At 56.3% G+C, this 21,122-nt stretch overlaps 6 protein-coding genes across 6 annotated transcripts in view; 3 read left to right on the top strand and 3 right to left on the bottom strand.

The window, feature by feature from the left end:
• The first annotated feature begins 991 nt into the window (after positions 1–991).
• On the top strand, positions 992–5,482 carry PTSG_09736 (uncharacterized protein). The gene is made up of 7 exons (XM_004989034.1): positions 992–2,125; positions 2,318–3,379; positions 3,581–3,622; positions 3,782–4,254; positions 4,454–4,543; positions 4,727–4,974; positions 5,136–5,482. The coding sequence occupies exons 1-7, from the start codon at positions 1,456–1,458 to the stop codon at positions 5,269–5,271; spliced, it is 2,721 nt and encodes a 906-aa protein (XP_004989091.1). The 5' UTR covers positions 992–1,455; the 3' UTR covers positions 5,272–5,482.
• A 622-nt stretch (positions 5,483–6,104) lies between these two features.
• Positions 6,105–6,752, bottom strand: PTSG_09735 (uncharacterized protein; the record flags this gene model as incomplete). The annotated part of the gene is made up of 1 exon (XM_004989033.1): positions 6,105–6,752. The coding sequence occupies one exon, from the start codon at positions 6,750–6,752 to the stop codon at positions 6,105–6,107; it is 648 nt and encodes a 215-aa protein (XP_004989090.1).
• Positions 6,753–6,937: 185 nt separating this feature from the next.
• On the bottom strand, positions 6,938–9,154 carry PTSG_09734 (uncharacterized protein; the record flags this gene model as incomplete). The annotated part of the gene is made up of 6 exons (XM_004989032.1): positions 6,938–7,399; positions 7,660–7,721; positions 7,848–7,943; positions 8,220–8,303; positions 8,404–8,523; positions 8,776–9,154. 6 exons carry the CDS (start codon positions 9,152–9,154, stop codon positions 6,938–6,940), a joined length of 1,203 nt encoding a protein of 400 aa, XP_004989089.1.
• A 106-nt stretch (positions 9,155–9,260) lies between these two features.
• Positions 9,261–11,972, top strand: PTSG_09733 (uncharacterized protein). Its single transcript, XM_004989031.1, has 6 exons — positions 9,261–9,594; positions 9,872–10,265; positions 10,528–10,597; positions 10,834–11,108; positions 11,284–11,428; positions 11,651–11,972. The coding sequence occupies exons 1-6, from the start codon at positions 9,548–9,550 to the stop codon at positions 11,713–11,715; spliced, it is 996 nt and encodes a 331-aa protein (XP_004989088.1). The 5' UTR covers positions 9,261–9,547; the 3' UTR covers positions 11,716–11,972.
• On the bottom strand, positions 11,852–12,777 carry PTSG_09732 (uncharacterized protein). The gene has a single exon (XM_004989030.1). It carries the CDS (start codon positions 12,622–12,624, stop codon positions 12,175–12,177), a length of 450 nt encoding a protein of 149 aa, XP_004989087.1. The 5' UTR covers positions 12,625–12,777; the 3' UTR covers positions 11,852–12,174.
• Positions 12,778–12,923: 146 nt separating this feature from the next.
• The window catches only part of PTSG_09731 (ABC transporter), a 10,274-nt gene continuing 2,075 nt past the window's right edge, over positions 12,924–21,122 (top strand). The window contains exons 1-19 of the mRNA XM_004989029.1: positions 12,924–13,570; positions 13,867–13,978; positions 14,194–14,252; positions 14,572–14,657; positions 14,771–14,907; positions 15,099–15,829; positions 16,144–16,468; positions 16,726–16,867; positions 17,078–17,121; positions 17,246–17,711; positions 17,944–18,061; positions 18,217–18,397; positions 18,733–18,820; positions 18,988–19,132; positions 19,392–19,529; positions 19,705–19,836; positions 20,046–20,226; positions 20,572–20,649; positions 20,884–20,952. Coding sequence (XP_004989086.1) covers positions 12,975–13,570; positions 13,867–13,978; positions 14,194–14,252; positions 14,572–14,657; positions 14,771–14,907; positions 15,099–15,829; positions 16,144–16,468; positions 16,726–16,867; positions 17,078–17,121; positions 17,246–17,711; positions 17,944–18,061; positions 18,217–18,397; positions 18,733–18,820; positions 18,988–19,132; positions 19,392–19,529; positions 19,705–19,836; positions 20,046–20,226; positions 20,572–20,649; positions 20,884–20,952 — 3,828 coding nt within the window. The 5' untranslated portion in view covers positions 12,924–12,974. The remainder of the gene's footprint in view (positions 13,571–13,866; positions 13,979–14,193; positions 14,253–14,571; positions 14,658–14,770; positions 14,908–15,098; positions 15,830–16,143; positions 16,469–16,725; positions 16,868–17,077; positions 17,122–17,245; positions 17,712–17,943; positions 18,062–18,216; positions 18,398–18,732; positions 18,821–18,987; positions 19,133–19,391; positions 19,530–19,704; positions 19,837–20,045; positions 20,227–20,571; positions 20,650–20,883; positions 20,953–21,122) is intronic.

Here is a 21,122-nt window from a genome sequence, read left to right as displayed (position 1 = left end):
GTGTGTGTGTGTGTGTGTGTGTGTGTGTGTGTGTGTGTGTGTGTGTGTGTGTGTGTGTGTGTGTGTGTGTGTGTGTGTGTGTGCGTGTGTGTGTGCCTGTGTGCGTCTGGCTTCCTCCCGTCTACGTTTCCCCCCTCCCGTTTATCTTTCCAGCTGTCTGCCTTGCTGCCTTGCCTTTCTTTCCGCCTGCCCACACCACGCGCCAACGTCCCCGCCCAACACCAACACCCCCCTCCCAATCATCCAATGCGCTCACACCCTTTTTGCTGTTCTTCAGACCCACGTGGATGCATTGGAGCAGGCACAGCTCGCGCTGCAATGGGTAGGTTGATGCGTGTATGTTTGTGTGAGGTCGTGTGTGTTTGCATGTGTGTGTGAGGTCGTGTGTGTTTGCACAATGTAAGTGATGGCGCGTTCGTTCCACCACACACACACACAACAACAACAACAACAACAACAACAACAACAACAACAACAACAACAACAACAACAACAACAACAACAACAACAACAACAACAACAACAACAACAACAACAACAACAACAACCACAACAACAACAACAACAACAACAACAACAACAATATGAAAAATTCATCTTACTTTCATGCGCTTTTAACGTTGTTGCTTTGATTTCTCATGCTGGCGCGCCGTTGCACTTTGTGTGTAGGCCCACCCCGTTTCATCGTGACGCTTCGTCGTTCACATTTTGTTTTAATTGAACATGGAATCCTGCACACCCGCATGATGCCGCCACACACCGCCTTCTCTTCTGATTTGATGCACTATTAAACGCTTTCTACCCATGCACAACGATGCCTCGAAGAGACGCGAAATGCTTGGTGTCGATTTTCGAAAGAGCGGTTCGAAACGCCCCGTCGCCCAGCAACCTTTGCCTGCAAGCAACCACCGCACAAACAAGTTTCTTTCCACACACACATGACGCACACAACACAGCGTAAGTTTTCCCTCCTTGCTTGTGGCTTGTGGCTTGTTGCTTGTTGCTTGCTTGCATGCACGTTCACTGTGTTGCTGCGGTTGTGTTGCTGTGTGCGTGTGTCTTTGCCTTTTCTCTCCCTCTTCTCCTTCTCCTTCTCCCTCTTCTCTCCTTCTTCTCTTGTCTTTCTCTTGCTTCTTGCTTGTTGTCTGGCAAACGTGGCTGTCTCCACTTGTTCCCCTTCCTTCTCGCCCACCTTATATGCCCTGCACTCCTGTGCGCTTTGCCAAGTGATCCTCGCCATCTGCACGACAACCCCTTCTGTTCCCTGCAACCACACACGGGCAACGGCCAGAACAAAAGCACCTTCACCACGCACCACCTCGGCGACACCACGCGTTGGAAAGCGACGACCCCTCCTTGGTTGCCTGCGGTGCTCCTCGTTTCGCACCCCCCCCCCTTTGTTCTTGTTCTCCTCCCTTGTTCTCCTCCTTCCTTGTTCTTCTTCTTCTCGGTGAAATGGACGTTGACCCCATTCTACAGGCGGTTGCACCGCAAGAGCTGTCCACACACATCCATCGGCAGTGCTCTGGCAACAGCATCACCATCGCTCCGTTGTCACCTCTCCCGCAATCTTCACATCCACTACAGCAACAACAACTCCAACACCCGGACAGTGCTCACCTGCACCAGCAAGGCTGTCGGGCCGCTGACACGGGTGCGCCTCCTCGTCGCGTCGTGCAACCGCTGGTGCCTGCGTCGCCACCGCTCTCGCCGCCCTCGTGCATTGTGACGATGGCCGATCCACCGCACACAACAACACTCACATCCACCACCACCCCTGCGGCGACAAAGACACCCTCACCTACCCCAAGTTTCACCGACCAAAACGGGCGGCCAAAGCCTTCCCCGCACCACCACCACCAGCAGCACCAGCACCACCAGAACCTCCGGCATCCTGCCTTGCACACCGACACGCGTGCGTTGCCGGCATGGCAGGAGGACGCGCAGGTCGCGGAGGCGAGTGATGGCGCCCACGACAGCTCGCTTTCCTCCGCGTACACCTCGGGATCATCACCCTCATCCTCGTCAAACTCTTCAAACTCGTCTGCAGCATCCTCCATGCTGCCATCCCCGACATCCATCTCCCGCTCCTCCTCAACTTTTCTGCATCGTCAGCGACGACCACGTAAGTTGTTCCTTTGTGTGTCTGTGTATGAATGCACATGTGTCTGTGTCTGTGTCTGTGTCTGTGTCTGTGTCTGTGTTTCTGTGTCTGTGTTTGTGCGTGCCCTTGCGTACACTTCACCATCAACCGTACATGCTCGCTGTAACGTCACCAACCCCCCCCCCCCCATCTCCGGCTCTCCGTTATTTGCAGCTGGGGAACAGGAGCAAGGACCTGCACAGCAGCAACGACAACAGCACGCGCAACAGCCCGCGGCATCCCACACTGAGACCACCACAACTGCGACCACCACAACTGCCACGGCCGCGACCACGTCCGACACGTCCAACGCACTCCACCAGTCCCCACAACCGCCGCCGGTGGTGGAAGCCCACGCATTTCGGGGTCACATCTACCATCAGGCGCCCATGCAGCCGCACATGCCGCTGCAGGACCGCCCAGCCCTCGCGCGTGTGCCCATCGGACAGCACCCGTTTGTGGGCACGGCGGCCATCCCGACGTCCTTTGGCAGACAGCACTGCGATCGCCTCGCCTCCCAAGTCTATCGCCACCAGCACCACCACATCCACCACCACCACATGGTCCAGGCACAACAGCACCAGCCGTTTGCGGAGGTGCCTGACGACGTGCGTGACCACCAACAGCAGCACCAGCACCAGCATCAACACCACCAACAGCACCAGCACCAGCCCCACCACCAGGGCAACAGCGTGTTGTTCCCCGTCGCCACCACAGCCGCCATGCCGGGCGATCGCTTGCCAGACTTCAACACGCACCACCCGCACTATCTCGACGGCCACCCTGCCCCGGGCATGCCGCCGTCCAGCCTGTCCAGCATGGGCCTCCCCTTTGGCGTCACCGCCGCCGCCGCCGCCCCAACGTGGTCAGCCATGCCCCGCATGCACCCGTTTGAGCTGCAGCATCCAATGTGCGATCAATCGCTCCTGCACCACCACCACCGCCACCACACGCTGTCTGTTACAGATGCGCTTGGGTTTGCGCGTGCCGATGACCCTATTGCGCTGCCAGGCTCCACCGGCATGCACCCTGCCCACGACCACGCCCTGCCGCTCGACACGCACATGCAGCACGTGCCTGCCGTGGACCTGCCCTCAGCGAGCGCGATGACTGGCGGCAGGAAGGAGAGCGAGGGCGTCCCCGATACGGATGACAGCGGAGATGAGGGCGACGTTGACGACAGCGGCAGCGACGCTGACGAGACCGCCACGACGCACCCATCCGCGCGCCGCAAGCGTACGTTGCTGTGCGTTTTGTGTGTGTGTGTGTGTGTGTGTGTGTGTGTGTGTGTGTGTGTGTGTGTGTGTGTGATTGAACGTTGTGCCATTCGTGTCTTGAGGCCTTCCTCGCTCACCCGCTGTGCCTTTCGTGTCTTGAGGCCTTCCTCGCTCACCGTGAACCTGTTGTTCGTTTGTGCCGCCTGTCGTCATTGCGCAGACGCTCGCCGCAACAAGTCCCGCGTCCCCCAGCGAGCAACTGGTGAGTCATGGAGTGGTACAAAGCAGCGTGCATTCAAGGGCGTGTGTGTGTGTCCATGCGTGCATGCATTTATGCACGACGTGCGCGCGACCAGTGTTTGACTCACACGAACATCATACCCGCCTCATACACACATCATATCCGCCTCATATTCTCCAGGTACCAACACCCACAAGCGCGGCGCAAAGGCCACGCAGCAACGCCGTGCAAGCGCGCGGAGAACAGCAAGCTGCAGTGCCGATACGCCCAGCGCAATCAACAACACCAACCACACCGACCGAACCAGCAGCAACCACCACACCACCACAAACACCAGCACCAACAACAACAACAGCAAGAGGAGCAAGAGCGTGAGCTGCAGCATGGCCGTCAAGGAAGAGGCAGAGTGCGGGCCCGTCCTCAACGTAAAGGAGGCGCGCGAGCTCATGTGCGAGGTGGACCGCAGGCTGTCGCTGTTTGGGCTGCGCAGCCAGAAGCAGAAGGCGGCGTTCCTCACCCAGCTGGGCGTGGTCATCTCGCAGCAGCACTACTCGTCTATTCTCTCCAGTACGCAGACGAACCGGTGGTTTGGCGGGCCAAAGGCCTCGCACAAGGTCATCCGCATGCACGCCGCCGTCTTCGACATCACCGAGGTGAGGGAGGGGGGAAAGGTAGTTGGTGGTGAGAGAGAGTGTGTGTGATGGTGGTGGTGGTGTGTGTGTGTGTGTGTGTGTGTGTGTGTGTGTGTGTTGGTTGCGTTGAGGGAAGGATGGTGCAAGGGTGGTGTTTTGCGTTGATTGCATGTAACTGACGTGCTCGCACACATGCACACATGCACATGCACATGCGCAGGAGGAGCGCGTGAGGGTGGCTGCACAGGTCGCTGAGATGCAGACAGAGATGCGACGGCGGCGCAGCAGCAGCAGCAGCAGCAGCGGAGGGGTGAGTTGTGTTGGAGAGAAGGGGGGTTGTTGTTGGTGACAGGGGGGGGGGGTGAAGAGGTGTTTACTCGTGTCGGGGGGAAGAGGGAGAGAATTTCACATGTACATGTGCTGCGCCACAACTGCTCACACAAACACGCACACGCACACACACAACCACACACACACACACACACATGCGCAGAGACGTGCGTCGAGCGGGCAGCCGAACATGGCATCGCCCTTCCCGCCTGCAGCTGTGCCCAACTTGCTCCACATCCACCCGCACTTTGCCGCCAACATGTCAACGGACACTGTCGCATGCCCGCAGCACGCGCCAACAACTGCCAGCGATAACGTTGCGACAAAGCCCAAGCGCCCGCGCAAGATGCCGCCCGATGTCTCAAAGCAGCTGAGGGAATACTTCTTCCGCGTCAACCGCCGGCCAACCCGGTCAGGCTGGTGGCGGTGTGTGTATGTGTATGTGTGTGTGTGTGTGTGTGTGTGTGTGTGTTGCTGTGTGTTGCTGTGTGTTGCTGTGTTCACGACTGTGCATTGTTGCGTTCACCACTGGTTTGCACTCACCCGTACCGCCGCACAACATCACGGCGCAGGAGCGACAAGGAGGCCCTGCTGCGCCAGTTTCCCATGCTGTCGCTCAAGCAGCTCAACATCTACTTTCAGAACATGCGCGCCCGCAACAAGTCGCACAGCGAGCACACGCCGCAATCCCCGCCCACCTCGTGGTGAAGCCGTACACAAACACATGCACACATGCGCATTGCTGTTACCATCGCGTGCGTGTTCTTTTCAGTTGTTACAGTTACAACGACTTTTCTTTTTGGGATGGTTATTTGCTTTCTTTCTTGTTTCGTTTGGTGTTTGGTGCTGTTGGTGTTGGGAACTGTGTTTCATCAACGTGTTGGAGTGTTGGAGGGAATAAAGCCGTTGTTGCAACGTGAGAACGTGGGTTTAATGGAGGGACGGGTGGGTGGAAGAATCGTGAGGGGTGGGGTGGGGTGGGGAGGGGGTGAACGGAAAGGAATGGGGAAGGAATTCTGACGTGATGTCACCAAACACCTCTTCTTTGCTGACGCATGTGATTCTTACGTCTTGACATGATGAGTGGTAGGATTCATCAACAAGTTTACTTCGTTCAACAACAAAACAGCCATGTTGACAAACAAGACACAGGACGACGTGCAAAAACAACAGAAGACGGTCAGCTCGCTTGCATGAGTGACATGAATGCTGGAAGCACAACAACACCGCAAGCAACACCACAAGACTCAACTCATCAAGACCAAACACAGTCGACAACAGTGTGAAATAGGAAAGGAGAGGCAACGCAGGGTGGAGTGAACGTGAAAATGAACGAACCCCTGTACACACAACAGTCAACACGCCCAGTGCGCGAGGTGCACGAAAGGCGAATGCAGCCAAGTCACGCAGTGCAACAATCACATCATTCAAAACAGCACAATGAACTCGCATGCACACACTGACATTGTACACACACACACACACACACACACACACACACACACACACACACACACACACACACACACACACACACCACATCACTTGCAGAAAGTGGCTCGGTAGGTGTTGACGAGGTCATCGCCACCCACACGCCGCAGCAGCTCTTCGGAGACAAGATTCGTGAGCTGGTCGGCGCGAGACGCCTTCTCAATGTCCAGGAACTCGCAGCGCCCACCAGTCATCTGAGCAGCGTGCCTGAAGAAGTTCTTGGCGCGAGGATCAATGAAGAAGGCGTGAACTGGAATGCCCTTCTCTTTCAGCTTCTGTAGCTCGGCCGCCGCGGTCGTGGATTTGGCAAACTCGGGAAACTTGGACCAGTAACGCTCACCTTTGCTGTTTCGCTTGGATGCCACCTCATCTGGGGAGTTGGCTGGTGCGTCGCCAATCAAAATCACCTGCGACACGTCCTTCTCCGTGTTGGCGCGGTGAAGCGCAACCTCAATCGCTTCGTTGCCCCAGCCACCATTCACCTTCAGGCCAAACAGGAACTGCCGCAGTGCAAGCGGGTTCTGCTCCCAGCCCGACACCTGCAGTAGCTGGTCCGCATCCACGTTGTAGTTGCGGTATGCCGCCAGCTGCATGGCGACATCGCTGTTGCCAAGCAAACCGGCGTCGTCAAGAATCTTCTCGGTGCGCTCAAAGACGGTGCCAATGACTTGCGTGGTCTTCTTCAAGCTGGTGCTCATGGAGCAAGTGCAATCGAGCGCGTAGAATGTACGCGTGACCTTGGACGCCACCTCGCGCGTGTAGTTCCACTTCTCAAGCGCCTTCACCACTTAAGCCTTGCGCTCGCCACCCAGTTCCTCAAGGAATGCCATCGATTCCTCGTGCTCCACCCCACTCCACACCTCCTCCCCCCTCCGCTTTTTCTTCACCCAGCTCCCTGGTGCTGCTGGAAGAAGCGCCACATCTCGTCGTTTGCGTCAATGACGTCCGTTGCGCTGCCGCAGAACCGCTGCACCCACGCCGCCCGCCGCGCTCTCTCCCCTGCTGCCATTGACGGCCACACGTGGCCCGCGCCCGTCAGCCGCCAGAGAAACACGACCGGCATGTTTCTGTACCGCGCATACGCTACTTCTGCTGCTGTTGCTGTTGTTGTTGCTGTTGTTGTTGTTGATGTTGCTGTGGTTGTGGTAGGTTGTGGGCGGTGTTGGTTGTCCTGTTGTGCCGCGTGTCTGTGCTGTGCAGTTGGCGGAAAGCAGAGCAGCGTTGCCGTGTGCAGCTCACGTCCTTCACGCCGTTGCTGTTGTGACGGTGACGGTGAGCTCCGCGTGTCGATGGTAACGGGGTTTGCACCGTCACAGCCATTTAACCTCGTCCACTGCTGCACAACCTGCACGTGAGTGAGTGAGTGCGTGTGTGTGTGTGTGTGTGTGTGTGTGTGTGTGTGTGTGTGTGTGTGTGTGTGTGTGTGTGTGTGTGTGTGTGTGTGTGTGTGTGTGTGTGTGTGTGTGTGTGTGTGTGTGTGTGTGTGTGAATGACGGGGAACGTCGCTTGCTGTCTCACCTCCACCTCGTCACACACCTACCTCCCTCCTTCACCACCCAACGCAACCTAGTCCCCCCTCCCCCGGCTCTTGATTGTACCACCAACCTCCATCACCGGCGAGTGCGTGACAGTGCGCCGCGTGAGCGGGAACGGCGGCCCTTCGCCCCCTACACAACAACAACAATCAACCGCAACAGACGTCACGAAAGTGAAGAAGTGAGACTACTCTTCTTCTCCCTCTCTGTTTCCAAGACTCCATGTCGCTTTTCTTGACCAAGTTGACTTGACCACACCTTCAAACAGCGCTCGTGGGTCGTCCACGGAATGGATGTGCATCACAGGCACCTGCCGCTGTGGTTGGAACGTCGCTGAACACAAACACACGCCACCTGCTCGTGTGCGTGTGTGTGTGTGTGTGTGTGTGTGTGTGTGTGTGTGTGTGTGTGTGTGTGTGTGTGTGGGTGGGTGTGTATATGAGTGAATGAGAGCGCATGAAGTATCCCCACACACGCACGCCCACACACACACGCACGCACACGCACGCACATACATACATACATACATACACATCATTCCCTTTCCCCCTCCCCCTCCTCACACACACACACACACACACATACACACAGCATTCCCCTTCCTCCCCCTTCTCTCTCATACACACCGACCGACTGGGGCGATGGCGGCGAATCGGGTGGATGCGAGGCGATCCGACGCCAGCCGGTAGCAGAACATGCCCCCATTTGACAAGCCTGCACATGCATAACTCGTGTCAGCACGTTGGTTTGCTCTTCGCTTCCGACTCTTGCCCCTCTGCCACGCATACACAAATGCAACCACACCACGACCAACCTGTGGCGTAGACGCGGTGTGGGTTGGCGGGAAACGCCTTCAAGATGTAGTCCAGCAACCGCAGCACAAACCCAACGTCATCCACGTTGTGGTCAGCGCTGTACCCGCACTTGCCGGGCTCTGCATACCATGCGTTTGGGGATGGCGAGCATGAGTTGAGGTGTTAGTAAAACACAAACACAACACTCGCAAACATCCATACAAACAAACGCAAATGCAAGTAACGCAATCACAAACACACACACAACACTCGCAAACGTCCATACAAACAAACAAACAAACAAACGCAAATGCAAGCAACAAAGCAAACACATACATCCCGAGCCCCCGACCCCTCCACTCTCCACCCCCCCCCCCCCCTCACACACACACCGCAATTCCATGTGAGGAGCTTCTTGGAGAAGCGACCTGCGCCATTTGGGTACACGGTGATGAACCCTTCTCGTGCGCCCAGCTCATCCATCCGACAGTGATCTCTCATCTGTTGCGCATTGCCACCCCCACCATGAAACACAAACACCACCGGCAGGTGCTCCTGCTCTTGTTGCTCCTGGTCTTGTTGCTCCTGCTCTTGCTGCTGTACTTGCGGCACTACCACGATGGCTGATCGCTCTCTTCCTTCATGCGTCAACCGCACCTCAGCCTCTGGCACCGCCGTCGCTGCCACCGCTTGGCTCTGGCGTTCGCCCTCACCATCACCACCATCATCGTCATCGTCCACAACACGAAGGACAGCTTGCGCCTGTCCCATTTTGTCCTGTCGTGAAGCGACAATTCTTGCGTTCGCCGCCGCCCGTTTTCGGTTTTTTTTGTGGCACTGCAAACGCGACCAACGCACTGGTGCATTTCACACAATCACGAGCAGGCGCAAGCCATCCATTCTTAGCTTGTGCTGCACTCTGATGAGACAGAAGCAACGATGGGATTGGGCAGCTCTACACACACAAGTACACACACGCACGCAGGCATGCGAAGTGGCTTCTCGACGTTACTTTGACATGACCTCGTGATTGTCGTTGGTCGTGGCTCCAAATCAACACACACACTGCACACAACATCAGGCGACCCGCTGTGCTGCATTTTCACTTTTGTCTCTCTCTGAACACCAACACAAACCACCAAGACCGACCCACCAACGACGACAATGACCGCCATGAAGCTCGCGTTCCTCGTCGCCGCCCTTGTTGCCCTGTGAGTCTGCGCTTCCTGGCCTGAGCCTTTGCTTCTCGACTTGTTGTGAGCTCGAGCTCTCCCGCACACACAACACGCACACGCATACACGCACACACACACGTCTGCACACAAACATGTATCTACACACACACACACACACACACACACACACACACACACACACACACACACACACACACACACACACACCGTGCTTACACTCACCTCCCTCTCCGACCTCACTTTGCCCTTCCCCCCCCCTTTCCCAACGCTCTGCCCTCGACTTACCGTTCAGCGCGGGGACGGCAGCGGCTGAGCAGCAGTCGTGTGCTGAAGTGCAGGTGACGACCAGCACGCAGTGCAACGCGCAGTGCGACAACAACTGCGCCTGCTCGTTTGTCAGCTCCAACGACTTGTACGTGTGCTCGTGCACGGATACGCAGACCTCTGCCACCGTGTTTGAGTGCAGCGACTTTGACAGCAACAACTTCGTTCCCAGCGCCGACCAGGTTCGCCAGTACCTGATCGCCCTGCTCCCAGACCGCTGCCAGGGCCCCGTCAAGAAGGCCATCAACCAGGACGTGGTGGATTGCATCCTCAACGCCAACGAGACCTTCTCCTTCTTCGACGACGATGACGGTTTTGATGACAGCATGGGCGACGACGACGACTTTTACCAGCCAGACAGAGTGTGTTTGTTCTGGCCATGGGAGCGGAGATGATGATGGGGCGGCTATCATGCGTCTGCGTGTGAGTGTGTGTGAGTGCTTTTGTGTGTGTGTGTGTGTGTGTGTGTGTGTGTGTGTGTGTGTGTGTGTGTGTGTGTGTGTGTTTGCATTTGTCCGTGTCTGCATCCACGAATGCGGCGATTTCACTTGTTGCACCATCCCCAAATAACGCACTCACCTTCTCACGCCCACGCCTCTCACGTCTCTCCCTCCTCGGAAACAGCTGGCAGAGGTCTGCGACAACACGTGCATCATCAAGCTCTTCAGGGCCATCAACATCCTCGTCGACTCTGGTGCGTTGCTTGCAGATCTGCAAGTGCAGATCTGTGCTTGCGCCCGCGTCAACTTTTTTTTGATGCTGTATTCGCATCCAATCGACTCCATCGCTCACCACGCATCTCACCACCCAACACACACACAACACACACCCAACACACACACACACACACACCCAACACACACACACACACACACACACACACACACACACACACACACACACACACACACACACACACACTTGTGACAGAGTGCCTGCCTGCCGGTCCGGACGACGACACGCCGCTCACGGGCGACGACGACCCAACCGATGACGACTTCTTCGGCTCCTTTGGCGCCATCTCCGGCTACCAGGCGCTGCTGGGCCTCGTGTGCACCAAGTCGAGCGAGAACGGCGAGTACTGCGGCCAGCTCATCCCGGTTCTGCAGGCGTTTGAGGAGAGCCCTGGCGACTTTGGCGCTGCTCAGTGCATGCAGATTGTCAACTACGGCAACTGCCTCGGCAGCATCCGTGCCACCCTCGAGGTCGGTGTGTGTGTCTGTGTCTGTGTCTGTGTCTGTGTCTGTGCCTGCGTCTGTGTGTGTGCACTTATCATCGCTGCTCGCAAGTAACACCCACTTTCCTTCTCGCCCTTCTCCAACGCATCCCTCACTCCTCACCTTCTTCCCCGCCCCCCAAACAAAACGACTACTTCTACAGGCACACCCGAACCTGTTTGGCGTCCAGATTGATGCGGAGTTATTTGTGAGCAACCTCAACACGTCGTGCGCGCAGATGGGCGTCACCGGCGTCTCAGAGTCTGCAGAGGGCACTGAAAGCCCCTCCAACATCTCATCCAGCGCAGGTGTGTGTGTGTGTGTGTGTGTGTGTGAACTGTATGCCTGGGGCTGTTCTGCATCCTTCTGTCCCTATCCCCACCTTCCTTCCCATCCCACTCTTTCCACACCCTCCCCCACCTGCCCTTCCCCATCCACCCTCCACCACAACCTCCCACTTCGCCTCTCTCTCTCTCTCTCTCTCTCTCCTCTCACACTCAACCTGTCTCCAAACCACCCACCCATGACAGCCTCCGCCGTGTCTGGCGTGGTCGCCTTCGTTGCCGCCGCCATCGCCGCTGTGCTCCTCGTTTGAGATGTTGTAGCCCCTTTCCCCTCCCCCCCCCACACGCACACATGCGTGCGTGCACGCTCACTGTGTCACCACTTTCCTCCTACTTGCACCCATCCTCATCCCTCCAACACTTGCCGTGTGTGCTTGTGCTTGCTTGGGCTTGCACGTGGTGTGTATTCTCGTACGACCAGCGTATGCCGTGTGATACCGACCAATGAGCACACAGCAAGTAAACCACCAAATGGGCAAGGGAAAGCTTGTATACACCTTGAACACAGCATGTTGTGGCGCCACAAATACATCGTGTAGCGTCTAATACTTCACCCTTTACATGTTACACATTACACCGTCACCACACACGCACACACGCACACACACACACACTCACTCACACACTCACTCACACACTCACCTCAGTCTCCTCCACCCTCCCCCGCTCTCTGTTTTTTCAACACCTTCGTCTCGTTATGTTATGTTACATTATTTGTGTGCTGCAGAGAGGTCCTCGTAAGCGTGAATGGGGTTTCCGGTTCGGTCTGTGAGGCCGCGAATGGCTTCTCGCACCTTCTCCTCTTGCCCGGCAATGACGGTGACAGCAACGACGCCCGTGTGCGTCATGGCGTCCACCTCACGCACAATGTTGTATGTCGCGCACACGTCGATCATCCCGGGGCAGCACGCGTACAGCTGGCCGCCTTCCTCCACGATGCGGTCCTTCACAAACTCCGGCGACAGGCGGCGGTCCGGCCCCTCGTAGTCGCGCTTGATCTGCGGCACTTGGAAGGTGATGGTCGACGTGCTGTACCACGGATCCGTCGGATACGTTGGCCGCAGCCCCAGCATCCATCGCAGCCAGCACCCGCACATGTACCGGCCCATGCAGTCGCACGCAAGGCACCACTCCGCATACCAGAAGCTCCGCAGCGCCATGGCTGGCAAAGAGACAACAAAAGGAGGGAGGAGGCGTTGGTTTTGTTGTGCTGGTGTGGTGTGTTCGTCGTTGTTGTGGATGTCCTGTTGTTGTTGTTGTTGTTGGATATGGACTGTTGGCTGTTCGGATATGGGTTGCTTGCAGGCTTTTGGGCGATGATTAGATGATTTGATTCCCCTCGCTCGTTTCCGCTGCTGCTTGCGTCAGCACTACACTTTGTGCTGTCGAACTAGTAATATTCGCCACTGCCCTCGGTGGTCCTACCCTTACCGCGCTTGGTTTGTGACCAGCGTCGTCATCCACTTCTCTGTTGTGCGTGTGCTCGAGTGCGAGTGTGCTTCCCCACCCCATGCAATACAACACACCCCACGGACACATACAGACACACCACAGCACCACCACCACCAGCATCAGCAGCACACGAGGTGGCATGCACCCACTGGATCGGCCATGGCTGCCACAGCTGTTCTCGCTGTGGACGTTTGGATGGATGACGGGGGCGGTGAAGGCGGGTGCGCAACGGCAGCTGGGCGCGGACGATCTCCTGGCCTTGCCATCGTTTGCGGGAGCCAGCGCGTGCACTGAGCGCCTGTGGCATGCGTGGCACAGCAAGGCAGACGAACAGCAGCCCAGCAACCGCACATCTTTCTTCCGCGCCTGCCTCGCTGCTGAGCACAGGGCGCTGCTGCTGGCAGGCTTCTTCTGGTGCATCCAAGTTGCTGTGGAGACCGTCCTGGCGTACTTCCTGGGCGAGATCACCCGTGTCCTGGAGCGACTGGAGGCCCAGGACAATGACGACGACAACGTCAGCAACACCACCCTCACAGCCAACACGACAACCAACAACACTGCTGGTTATGAAGACCTTGACAGTCACGGTGGCGGCAGATCAGATGGCAGCGTCCTCTACTACTACGCGCTTGCCATCGCTCTCCTCGCGCTCCTGTCAGTCAGAGAGAGAGAGAGTGTGTGTGTGTGTGTGTGTGTGAGTGAGTGAGTGAGTGAGTGAGCGAGTGAGTGAGTGTGTGAGTGAGCGAGCGAGTGAGTGAGTGTGTGAGTGAGCGAGCGAGTGAGTGTGTGTGTGAGTGAGTGAGTGTATGTGTGCCTGTGTGTGTGGTTTAAATGTCGGTACTCCTATTGCTGCGCACACATTAGACATGCAATGCACACTGTGTTCTTCCATCTCGCAGCTATTCACACACAGCACACACACACACCCATATCACACCACACCATACCAGGCAAGGGTCATTGAACCATCTCGCCATCTTCTTGGCAAGGCGCGTTGGCAATAGCTTGCGTGCAGGCACCATCGACCTTGTGTTCCGAAAGGCTTTTCGGCTGCACCACAAAGTGCGTGCATGTCTCCGAGCAAACGAGTGTGTGTGTGTGTGTGTGTGCGTGCATGTCTCCGAGCAACTTTGTTCGTGTTTGCGTGTGTGCGTATGTGTGTGTATGTGCGGTAATTCGCGTGCCTGCATGCATGTCCACCTCCTTTGCGTGCATCACCATCTTTAGCACTGTGCTGATAACACCTCGTCGCCCCTCTTCTTCACCATGACGCTCAGGACATGATGGACACAACCGTGGGCAAAATCACTAATATCATCAGCAACGACGTGGAAAGGTGCCATTGAGTTTTCGTGGTGATGTGATGTGACATGATCGAACACTTTTGGGCTGTGACCACGACAACATGGACGAGGGTGGGGGCGAGCTCACACATGCACGCTTGAAGTCAATACATATACTCGGCAGCACTCACACACACACACACACACACACACACACACACACACACACACACACACACACACACACACACACACACACACACACACACACACGACGCACGCACACACACACACACACACACACACACACACACACACAACACAACACAACACGCACACAACACAACACACACACACACCTTCTCCCCCTAGACTATACGTTGCCCCTGTGGCCATCAACTACATCTGGATCGCACCGCTTCAAACCATCGTGGCAGCCATCTATCTCTGGCACATTAGTACGTCCCAATTTGTGTGCACACCATTCTCGCGCACCTCACCCCCCCCCCCCACATTACACGTGCACACTCTTCTCACCGTCGACTGTTCCCTTATCTGCATGCACGCGCAGTCGGGCCGTTCTGCTTGCTTGGGCTGTGCATCCCTGTCCTGATGTTTCCCGTGCAGGGCATCTCCGCAAAGCTCTTTGCTCAGTACCGCATCGCCACCGCCCAACACCGCGACCACCGCGTCAGCATCATGAACCAGGTTGAATTGGGAAGCACGTAGTGACACCTTGGAGGATTGACCGTCACAACATACAAACTCACTCACTCGCTCACGCACACACACACACACACACACACACACACTCACTCACTCACTCACTCACTCGCTCAACACTACATTACATTACCCCCCCTCTCCCCTTGCTCCTCCTCTCAACGACCACGCAACAGATTCTGGGCGGGATGCGCGTGATCAAGATGTACGTGTGGGAGAAGCCGTTTGCCCGCCTCATCGCGGCCATCCGAAAGAAAGAGCTGGTGTCTGTGCGAAAGACGCAGACACTGCGAGGCATCAACATCACGCTCGTGTACCTCGGCACCCCAGTCATGACGTGCCTCACATTTGTGCCGTACGCACTGACTGGTCACGAGCTCACAGCCTACACCGTGTTCACCAGCCTGGCCCTGCTGAACATCGTCCGTCTCATGGCCATGTATCAGTTTCCAATCGGCATCCAGTACTTCAGCGAGATGCGCGTGTCGTGTGCGCGGATTGAGCGGTTTCTGCGGCTGCCGGAGCACGTGCCACCGGACGACGCGTCCACTGCCGCGCTGCCAGTCGGATCCATCCGCCTCCAGCACGCAACATTCTCCTGGAACGACGGCAACATGGGCGGCAGTCGTGATGATGGTGATGATGATGACGACGAGAAGGGGACGGGTACTGGAGGCAACAGCAGCAACGGCAAGGTGGATGTGTTGCATGCACAGCAAGACGAGCAACAGAAGAAGAAGAACAGCAACAACAACAAGAAGAAGCAGGCGATGAATGGAGACAAGCCCGTGCCTGCAGGCAACAACACGCTGACAGATGTGACACTGGACATCAAGCCTGGGATGCTGGTTGGTGTTGTTGGTCCCGTTGGTTCAGGCAAGACCACCCTCCTCATGGGCATGCTCAGGTGAGACGTGATTGCTTGTGTGTGTGTGTGTGTGTGTGTGTGTGTGTGTGTGTGTGTGTGTGTGTGTGTGTGTGTGTGTGTGTGTGTGTGTGTGTGCGTGAGTGTGAGTGTACGTTCGTGAGTGTGTGCGTGAGTGTGTGTGTGTGTGTGAGTGTGTTACACCACTGCGCACCACTGCGCACCACTCCACACACCTTCTGACCTCCCCTCAATTCGCTCCCACCACACACCTCCTTACCTCGCTATCCTCCCACCCATCTTCCCCAACACCCCCCACCACACCAACTACCACTTCCCCACCACACCACCCCCAGGGAGCTGCTGCCGAGCAAAGGCAGTGCCGGTGTGCGCGGGCGCGTGAGCTATGCGTCGCAGGAGCCCTGGATCCTGGCCACCACCGTGCGTGAGAACATCCTCTTTGGCGCCGCCGACGACCCGGCCCGCCGCGCAGCCGTCATTCGCGCGTGTGCGCTAGAACGCGACCTGCAGCTGCTGCCCGGCGGGGAACAGGCGCTCATTGGGGAGCGCGGTGTCACGCTCTCTGGCGGGCAGAAGGCCCGCGTCTCGCTTGCCCGCGCCGTGTACCGCCAGGCAGACGTGTACTTGCTCGACGACCCGCTCAGCGCCGTCGACGCGAAGGTGCGGAGTGGTGGAAGGGAGAGGATGGGGGAATGAGGGATGAGGAGGGAGGGGTGTTGGTTGGGGTCTTGGTTGGGGTGCTGGTAAATAGAAAACAGAAACAGACAGTTGACATTGGATGATTGACTGTTTGCCTCTTTCACACTCACACACACACGCTCACTCACACGCACACACATGCACACGCGCACTCGCTCACACACATGCACACACGCACATGCACACACATGCAAACACAACACAAACCCACGTTGCAGGTCGGGCGGGTGCTGTTTGAGGAGTGCATCTGCGGGTTGCTTGCAGGCAAGACGCGCGTGCTGGCGACGCATCAGGTGCACCACCTCGCCAAGGCGGACCTCGTCGTCGTCCTCGACGCAAACGGACGCGTCGCCGCGCAAGGTGTGTGTTGTGTGTGTGCTGCTTGTCAACGAACACTCAGCTGCGATCGGTATTTCCCATCTTCCCGTTCGTTGTTTCCACAACGATCTCAACCCCGTCCTCCCTACCATTCACTCACACACACACACATACACACACACACACATACACACACACACACACTCACTCACCCACTCACACTCACTCGCCCAATCGCTTTACCTCCCCAAGGCCCATACAAGGAGATTGCCGCCAAGCACCCGTCTGCCCTGCAGGTTCGTGTGGCAGTGTCATGTCACGTTGCTGCACTGCACCAACACAAACACAAACACGTACACACGCCCCCAGGAACCACCTTTTTTCCTTCACGCCTGTCCATGTCACCTGTCACATGCGTAGGGCTTTTTCGATGCTGATGCAGCGGACAGCGATAAGCACAACTCCCGGTATGCACTGCCGCAGGAAACATTCGCTCGTGATACACGTGCGCAACATGAAGACAGCGACAGCAGTACCACCAGGAACAATGACAACAACGATAACGACAACAGTGGCAACAACGACAACTACACCAATGACAACAGCGGCAATGGGGCTCATCGTGATCATTATGACCAGTTTCAACACGCAACAAAACGCACAAGTGACAGCAGCAACTCTGTGGTGAGCGATGACCCAACACATCACCAAGATTGCGACCCCGTGTCAACGTCAACGACTGCGCTTGTTGACAAGTCCATGGTAGCTTCGAGGTATGCCCGGCGGCAGACCCTCGCTGGTGATGAGAGTCGACAGGCAGGCGATGTGACTCTCGCCGTTTACAAGGAGTACATCCTGCACACCGGCCCAAAGATTATGCTGCTTGGTGAGCGATGTGCGCATGTGCATATATGGCTGTGTATCGGTGTGTGCGACCTTTCGTCGGCGCTTGTACCCCTCTTTGTGATGTGCGCCACACACACACATTCTCTGTTTGGGACTGCGATTCTGCTTTATCTCTTTGTGTGCAGATGTTGCTGAAGCCCCCCCCCCAATCTTGTCGGCAAGACTGCTCACTCACCAAGAACTCGCATATTCACGCACGAGCACATCTGCAGTGACTGCATTGACCGTGCTAGGGACACAGTCCCTATTTGTGGGTGCAGACATAGTGCTCGCGTTTTGGGTGGATGAAGCCCAGACCGAGGGAACCAGCGACACCCGACTCTTAACCATGTACGTGCATTTGTATATGTGTATGAGGGATGTCAACAAGCGTGTGCAGTCAGCACAATACGTCAAGGTTGCTCCCGCTGTGATAGCTGTCCTTTGCGTTCCGTATCTCGGGCGGCTCACCCTGTTGATTCATGACGATGCTCTTCCCATCACAGTTACGTCATACTGCTTGGGGTGGTGGTCGCTGTGAGCCTTGTTCCGGTGCTGTTTCTGCTGCACGGGTTCGTCAATGCGTCTTGCTGGCTACACGACGACATGTTCAAGCACATTCTCTTTGCACCCATCCGATTCTTCGACACCAACCCCATTGGTCGCATCCTCAACCGGTTCAGCAAGGTGCGCTGGTAGCGGTGCGTGCGGTGAGGGCGTGTGTGTGTGTGTTGTTTTGTGTGTGTGTGTGTGTGTGTGTGTATTTGTTGTGTGTGTGTGTGTGTGTGTGTGTGTGTGTGTGTGCGCGCGCGCGCGCGTGTGTGTGTGTGTTTGCGTGTGTTTGTGTGTGTGTGTGTGTGTGTGTGTGTGTGTGTGTGTGTTTGCGTACGCTATTCCGTGGGGGTGTTTGTGTCAGCATACGCGCGCCACTCGATATGCCTCATATTGCACGAATGTTTATGACTTACAGCTCTGCGCACGCACACACACACACACGCGCGCACAAATTCATGAATTGCCAGGACCTGGGAAGAACGGATGATCAGCTCGCTTTCACATTTGCTGACTTTGTCACCGTTGCTTCCGCCACGCTCGTCATTATCTTTCTTGGTACGCTGCTTTTGCTTGCCTGCAGGCACGCTTGCATGCATCCCTGACAACACACGCCTCCATCGTGCCAGACCTGCACGCCACCACGCCGACATCAGTGCTGTGACATACATTCGCCCTGACCACACCTACACACAAATGCAACAACGCCAAACCACGGTCACCAGCTGCTGGCATTCTGCCATGGCTGCTCGTAATTGTGGTGCCACTCTTCATCCTCTTCTATCTGCTTCGCCGCCGCTATCTCTGGAGTGCACGCGAAGTCCAACGCCTGGAATCCGTGTCCAGATCGCCAATCTACACCCACTTCAAGTGAGCTCTGCCTGTGGTTGCATGTGTGTGTGTGTGTGCGTGTGTGTGTGTGTGTGTACGTGCGTGAGTGGTTGTGTGTGTGTGTGTGTGCATTTGTGTGCGTGCAGTTGTGTACCTGCATGTTCGTTCGCAATTGCTTGTAGAAGTTGGTTGATTTGATGTGCAGGCGTTCGTGTGCCTGTTACAGACAGCTGCATCCTTACACGTCATCCCCCACCCCCATCTTCCTCCCCCCCCCCCCCCAACACACAACACATAGCGAAAGCCTGACTGGGCTTGCGACGATTCGCGTGTTTGACGCGTATGATCTAGCACTGCAGACGTTCCGCTACTACCAAGATGAGCACAGCCGTGCGGTCTACATGTTCGTTGGTCTGCGTCGATGGGTTGCATTCAGGTCAGTTGCTTCAGCTCGCACATGCTGGTGTTACCCCAAACACACGCACACACACCATGGATAAAGCGTTGCCGATGCCTGTTCATCCGCTCTCCATGGTTTGGCGTCCGTATGCCTGCTCTGATGCCCCCCCTTCTCACCGTCCCCCCTCCCCTGATCCCTTCACCCCTGACAGACTTGACATGCTTGGCGTTGCCTTTGCAACGTGCGCCGTGTTTGTGACTGCTGGGATTCGACACGAATTGGAGGCCGGGTTGGCTGCGCTTGCCATCTCGTATGCACTTCGGCTTCCCGGCGTCATTCAGTGGTGGGTAGCGCTTTGTGTTGCTGATTTCATGTGCTGCACATGTGAGGCACGACAATGTGTGTGTGTGTGTGTGTGTGTGTGTGTGTGTGTGTGTGTGTGTGTGTGTGTGTGTGTGTGTGTGTGTGTGTGTGTGTAATGCATGACGCCTTCGGAGTGTTGTTCAAGCTGTTCTTTCTTCCGCGCACACACACACACACAATCACCAACAGGGCGACGCTGGAGTCTGCAGCCGTGGAGAACGAAATGACGAGCGTGGAGCGGATTATCGAATACACGCACGTGCGTGTTGAGCAACAGCCAGATTTCGACATCGACGAGTCGGTGGCGGCGCGGATGGCAAATAAGATGTTGCCGCCGTCGTGGCCAGAGGGCGGTGGGCTCTCGTTTCTTGTGAGTTGCACTTCTCTGAATGAGAAGACGCGTGAGGGAAAGACTCAGAGTGAGATAGTGTGAGTGAGTGTGTGCGTGTGTGTGTGTGTGTGTGTGTGTGTGTGTGTGTGTGTGTGTGTGTGTGTGTGTGCGTGTGTGAGACAGTACAAGCTTCGAAGAATGTGTGTGGATGCACGAGTGAATGTGAGTTGATTCCTTGTTTCATGTGGCATGGCAGATGCAGCATGTAGTTCTCTTGTGCATACGGTGTTTCACTGCATGTGATGTGCACATGTGCTTTGAGAACGCAACACCCTACCCCAAAACTCACCCTGTAAGTTTCACATGCTCACACAACACTACCAGCACATGAGTCTCAAGTACGACAAGAATCTTCCGTACGCATTGAAGGACGTCACGCTCAGCATTGCCCCAGGCGCCAAGGTGTACTGAATGCGTGTGTGTGTGTGTGGTTGTGCGTGTGTGTGTGCATGCATGCGTGTGTGTGTGCGTGTGTGTGTGTGTATGGTTGTGTGAATGTACATGCACAAGCGCGATTAACTGTGTGAGAACACCCCACCCAAGCGTTCCATCGTGCACACGTCTCATCTCACCCCGCCCAATGTGCTCTTCGCTCTTTTTTCACTCTGCTGCTGCTGATGTTTGCGCGCGTTGCAGGTTGGCATTGTTGGGCGGACTGGCGCTGGCAAGAGCAGCATCCTGGCAGCCCTCTTCCGCCTCAGCATCGTCGAAGGTTGGGAGTGACATGTAGTGTTAGGGTGGCGTGTGATCGTGTGAATGTTTGCTCGTGTGTTCGTGGTTTTGTCAAGAGGCCTTACAGTCACTGCTTCTTCCCCATGTGTGTGTGTATGTGTGTGCCTGCTGGCTATGGCCAAATCACCATTGCAGGCACGATT

Source organism: Salpingoeca rosetta, assembly GCF_000188695.1.
Source record: "Salpingoeca rosetta unplaced genomic scaffold supercont1.31, whole genome shotgun sequence".
NCBI lineage: Eukaryota > Choanoflagellata > Craspedida > Salpingoecidae > Salpingoeca > Salpingoeca rosetta.
The sequence above is the reverse complement of the archived record's forward strand: the minus strand, read 5'-3'. Positions and strand labels throughout refer to the sequence as shown.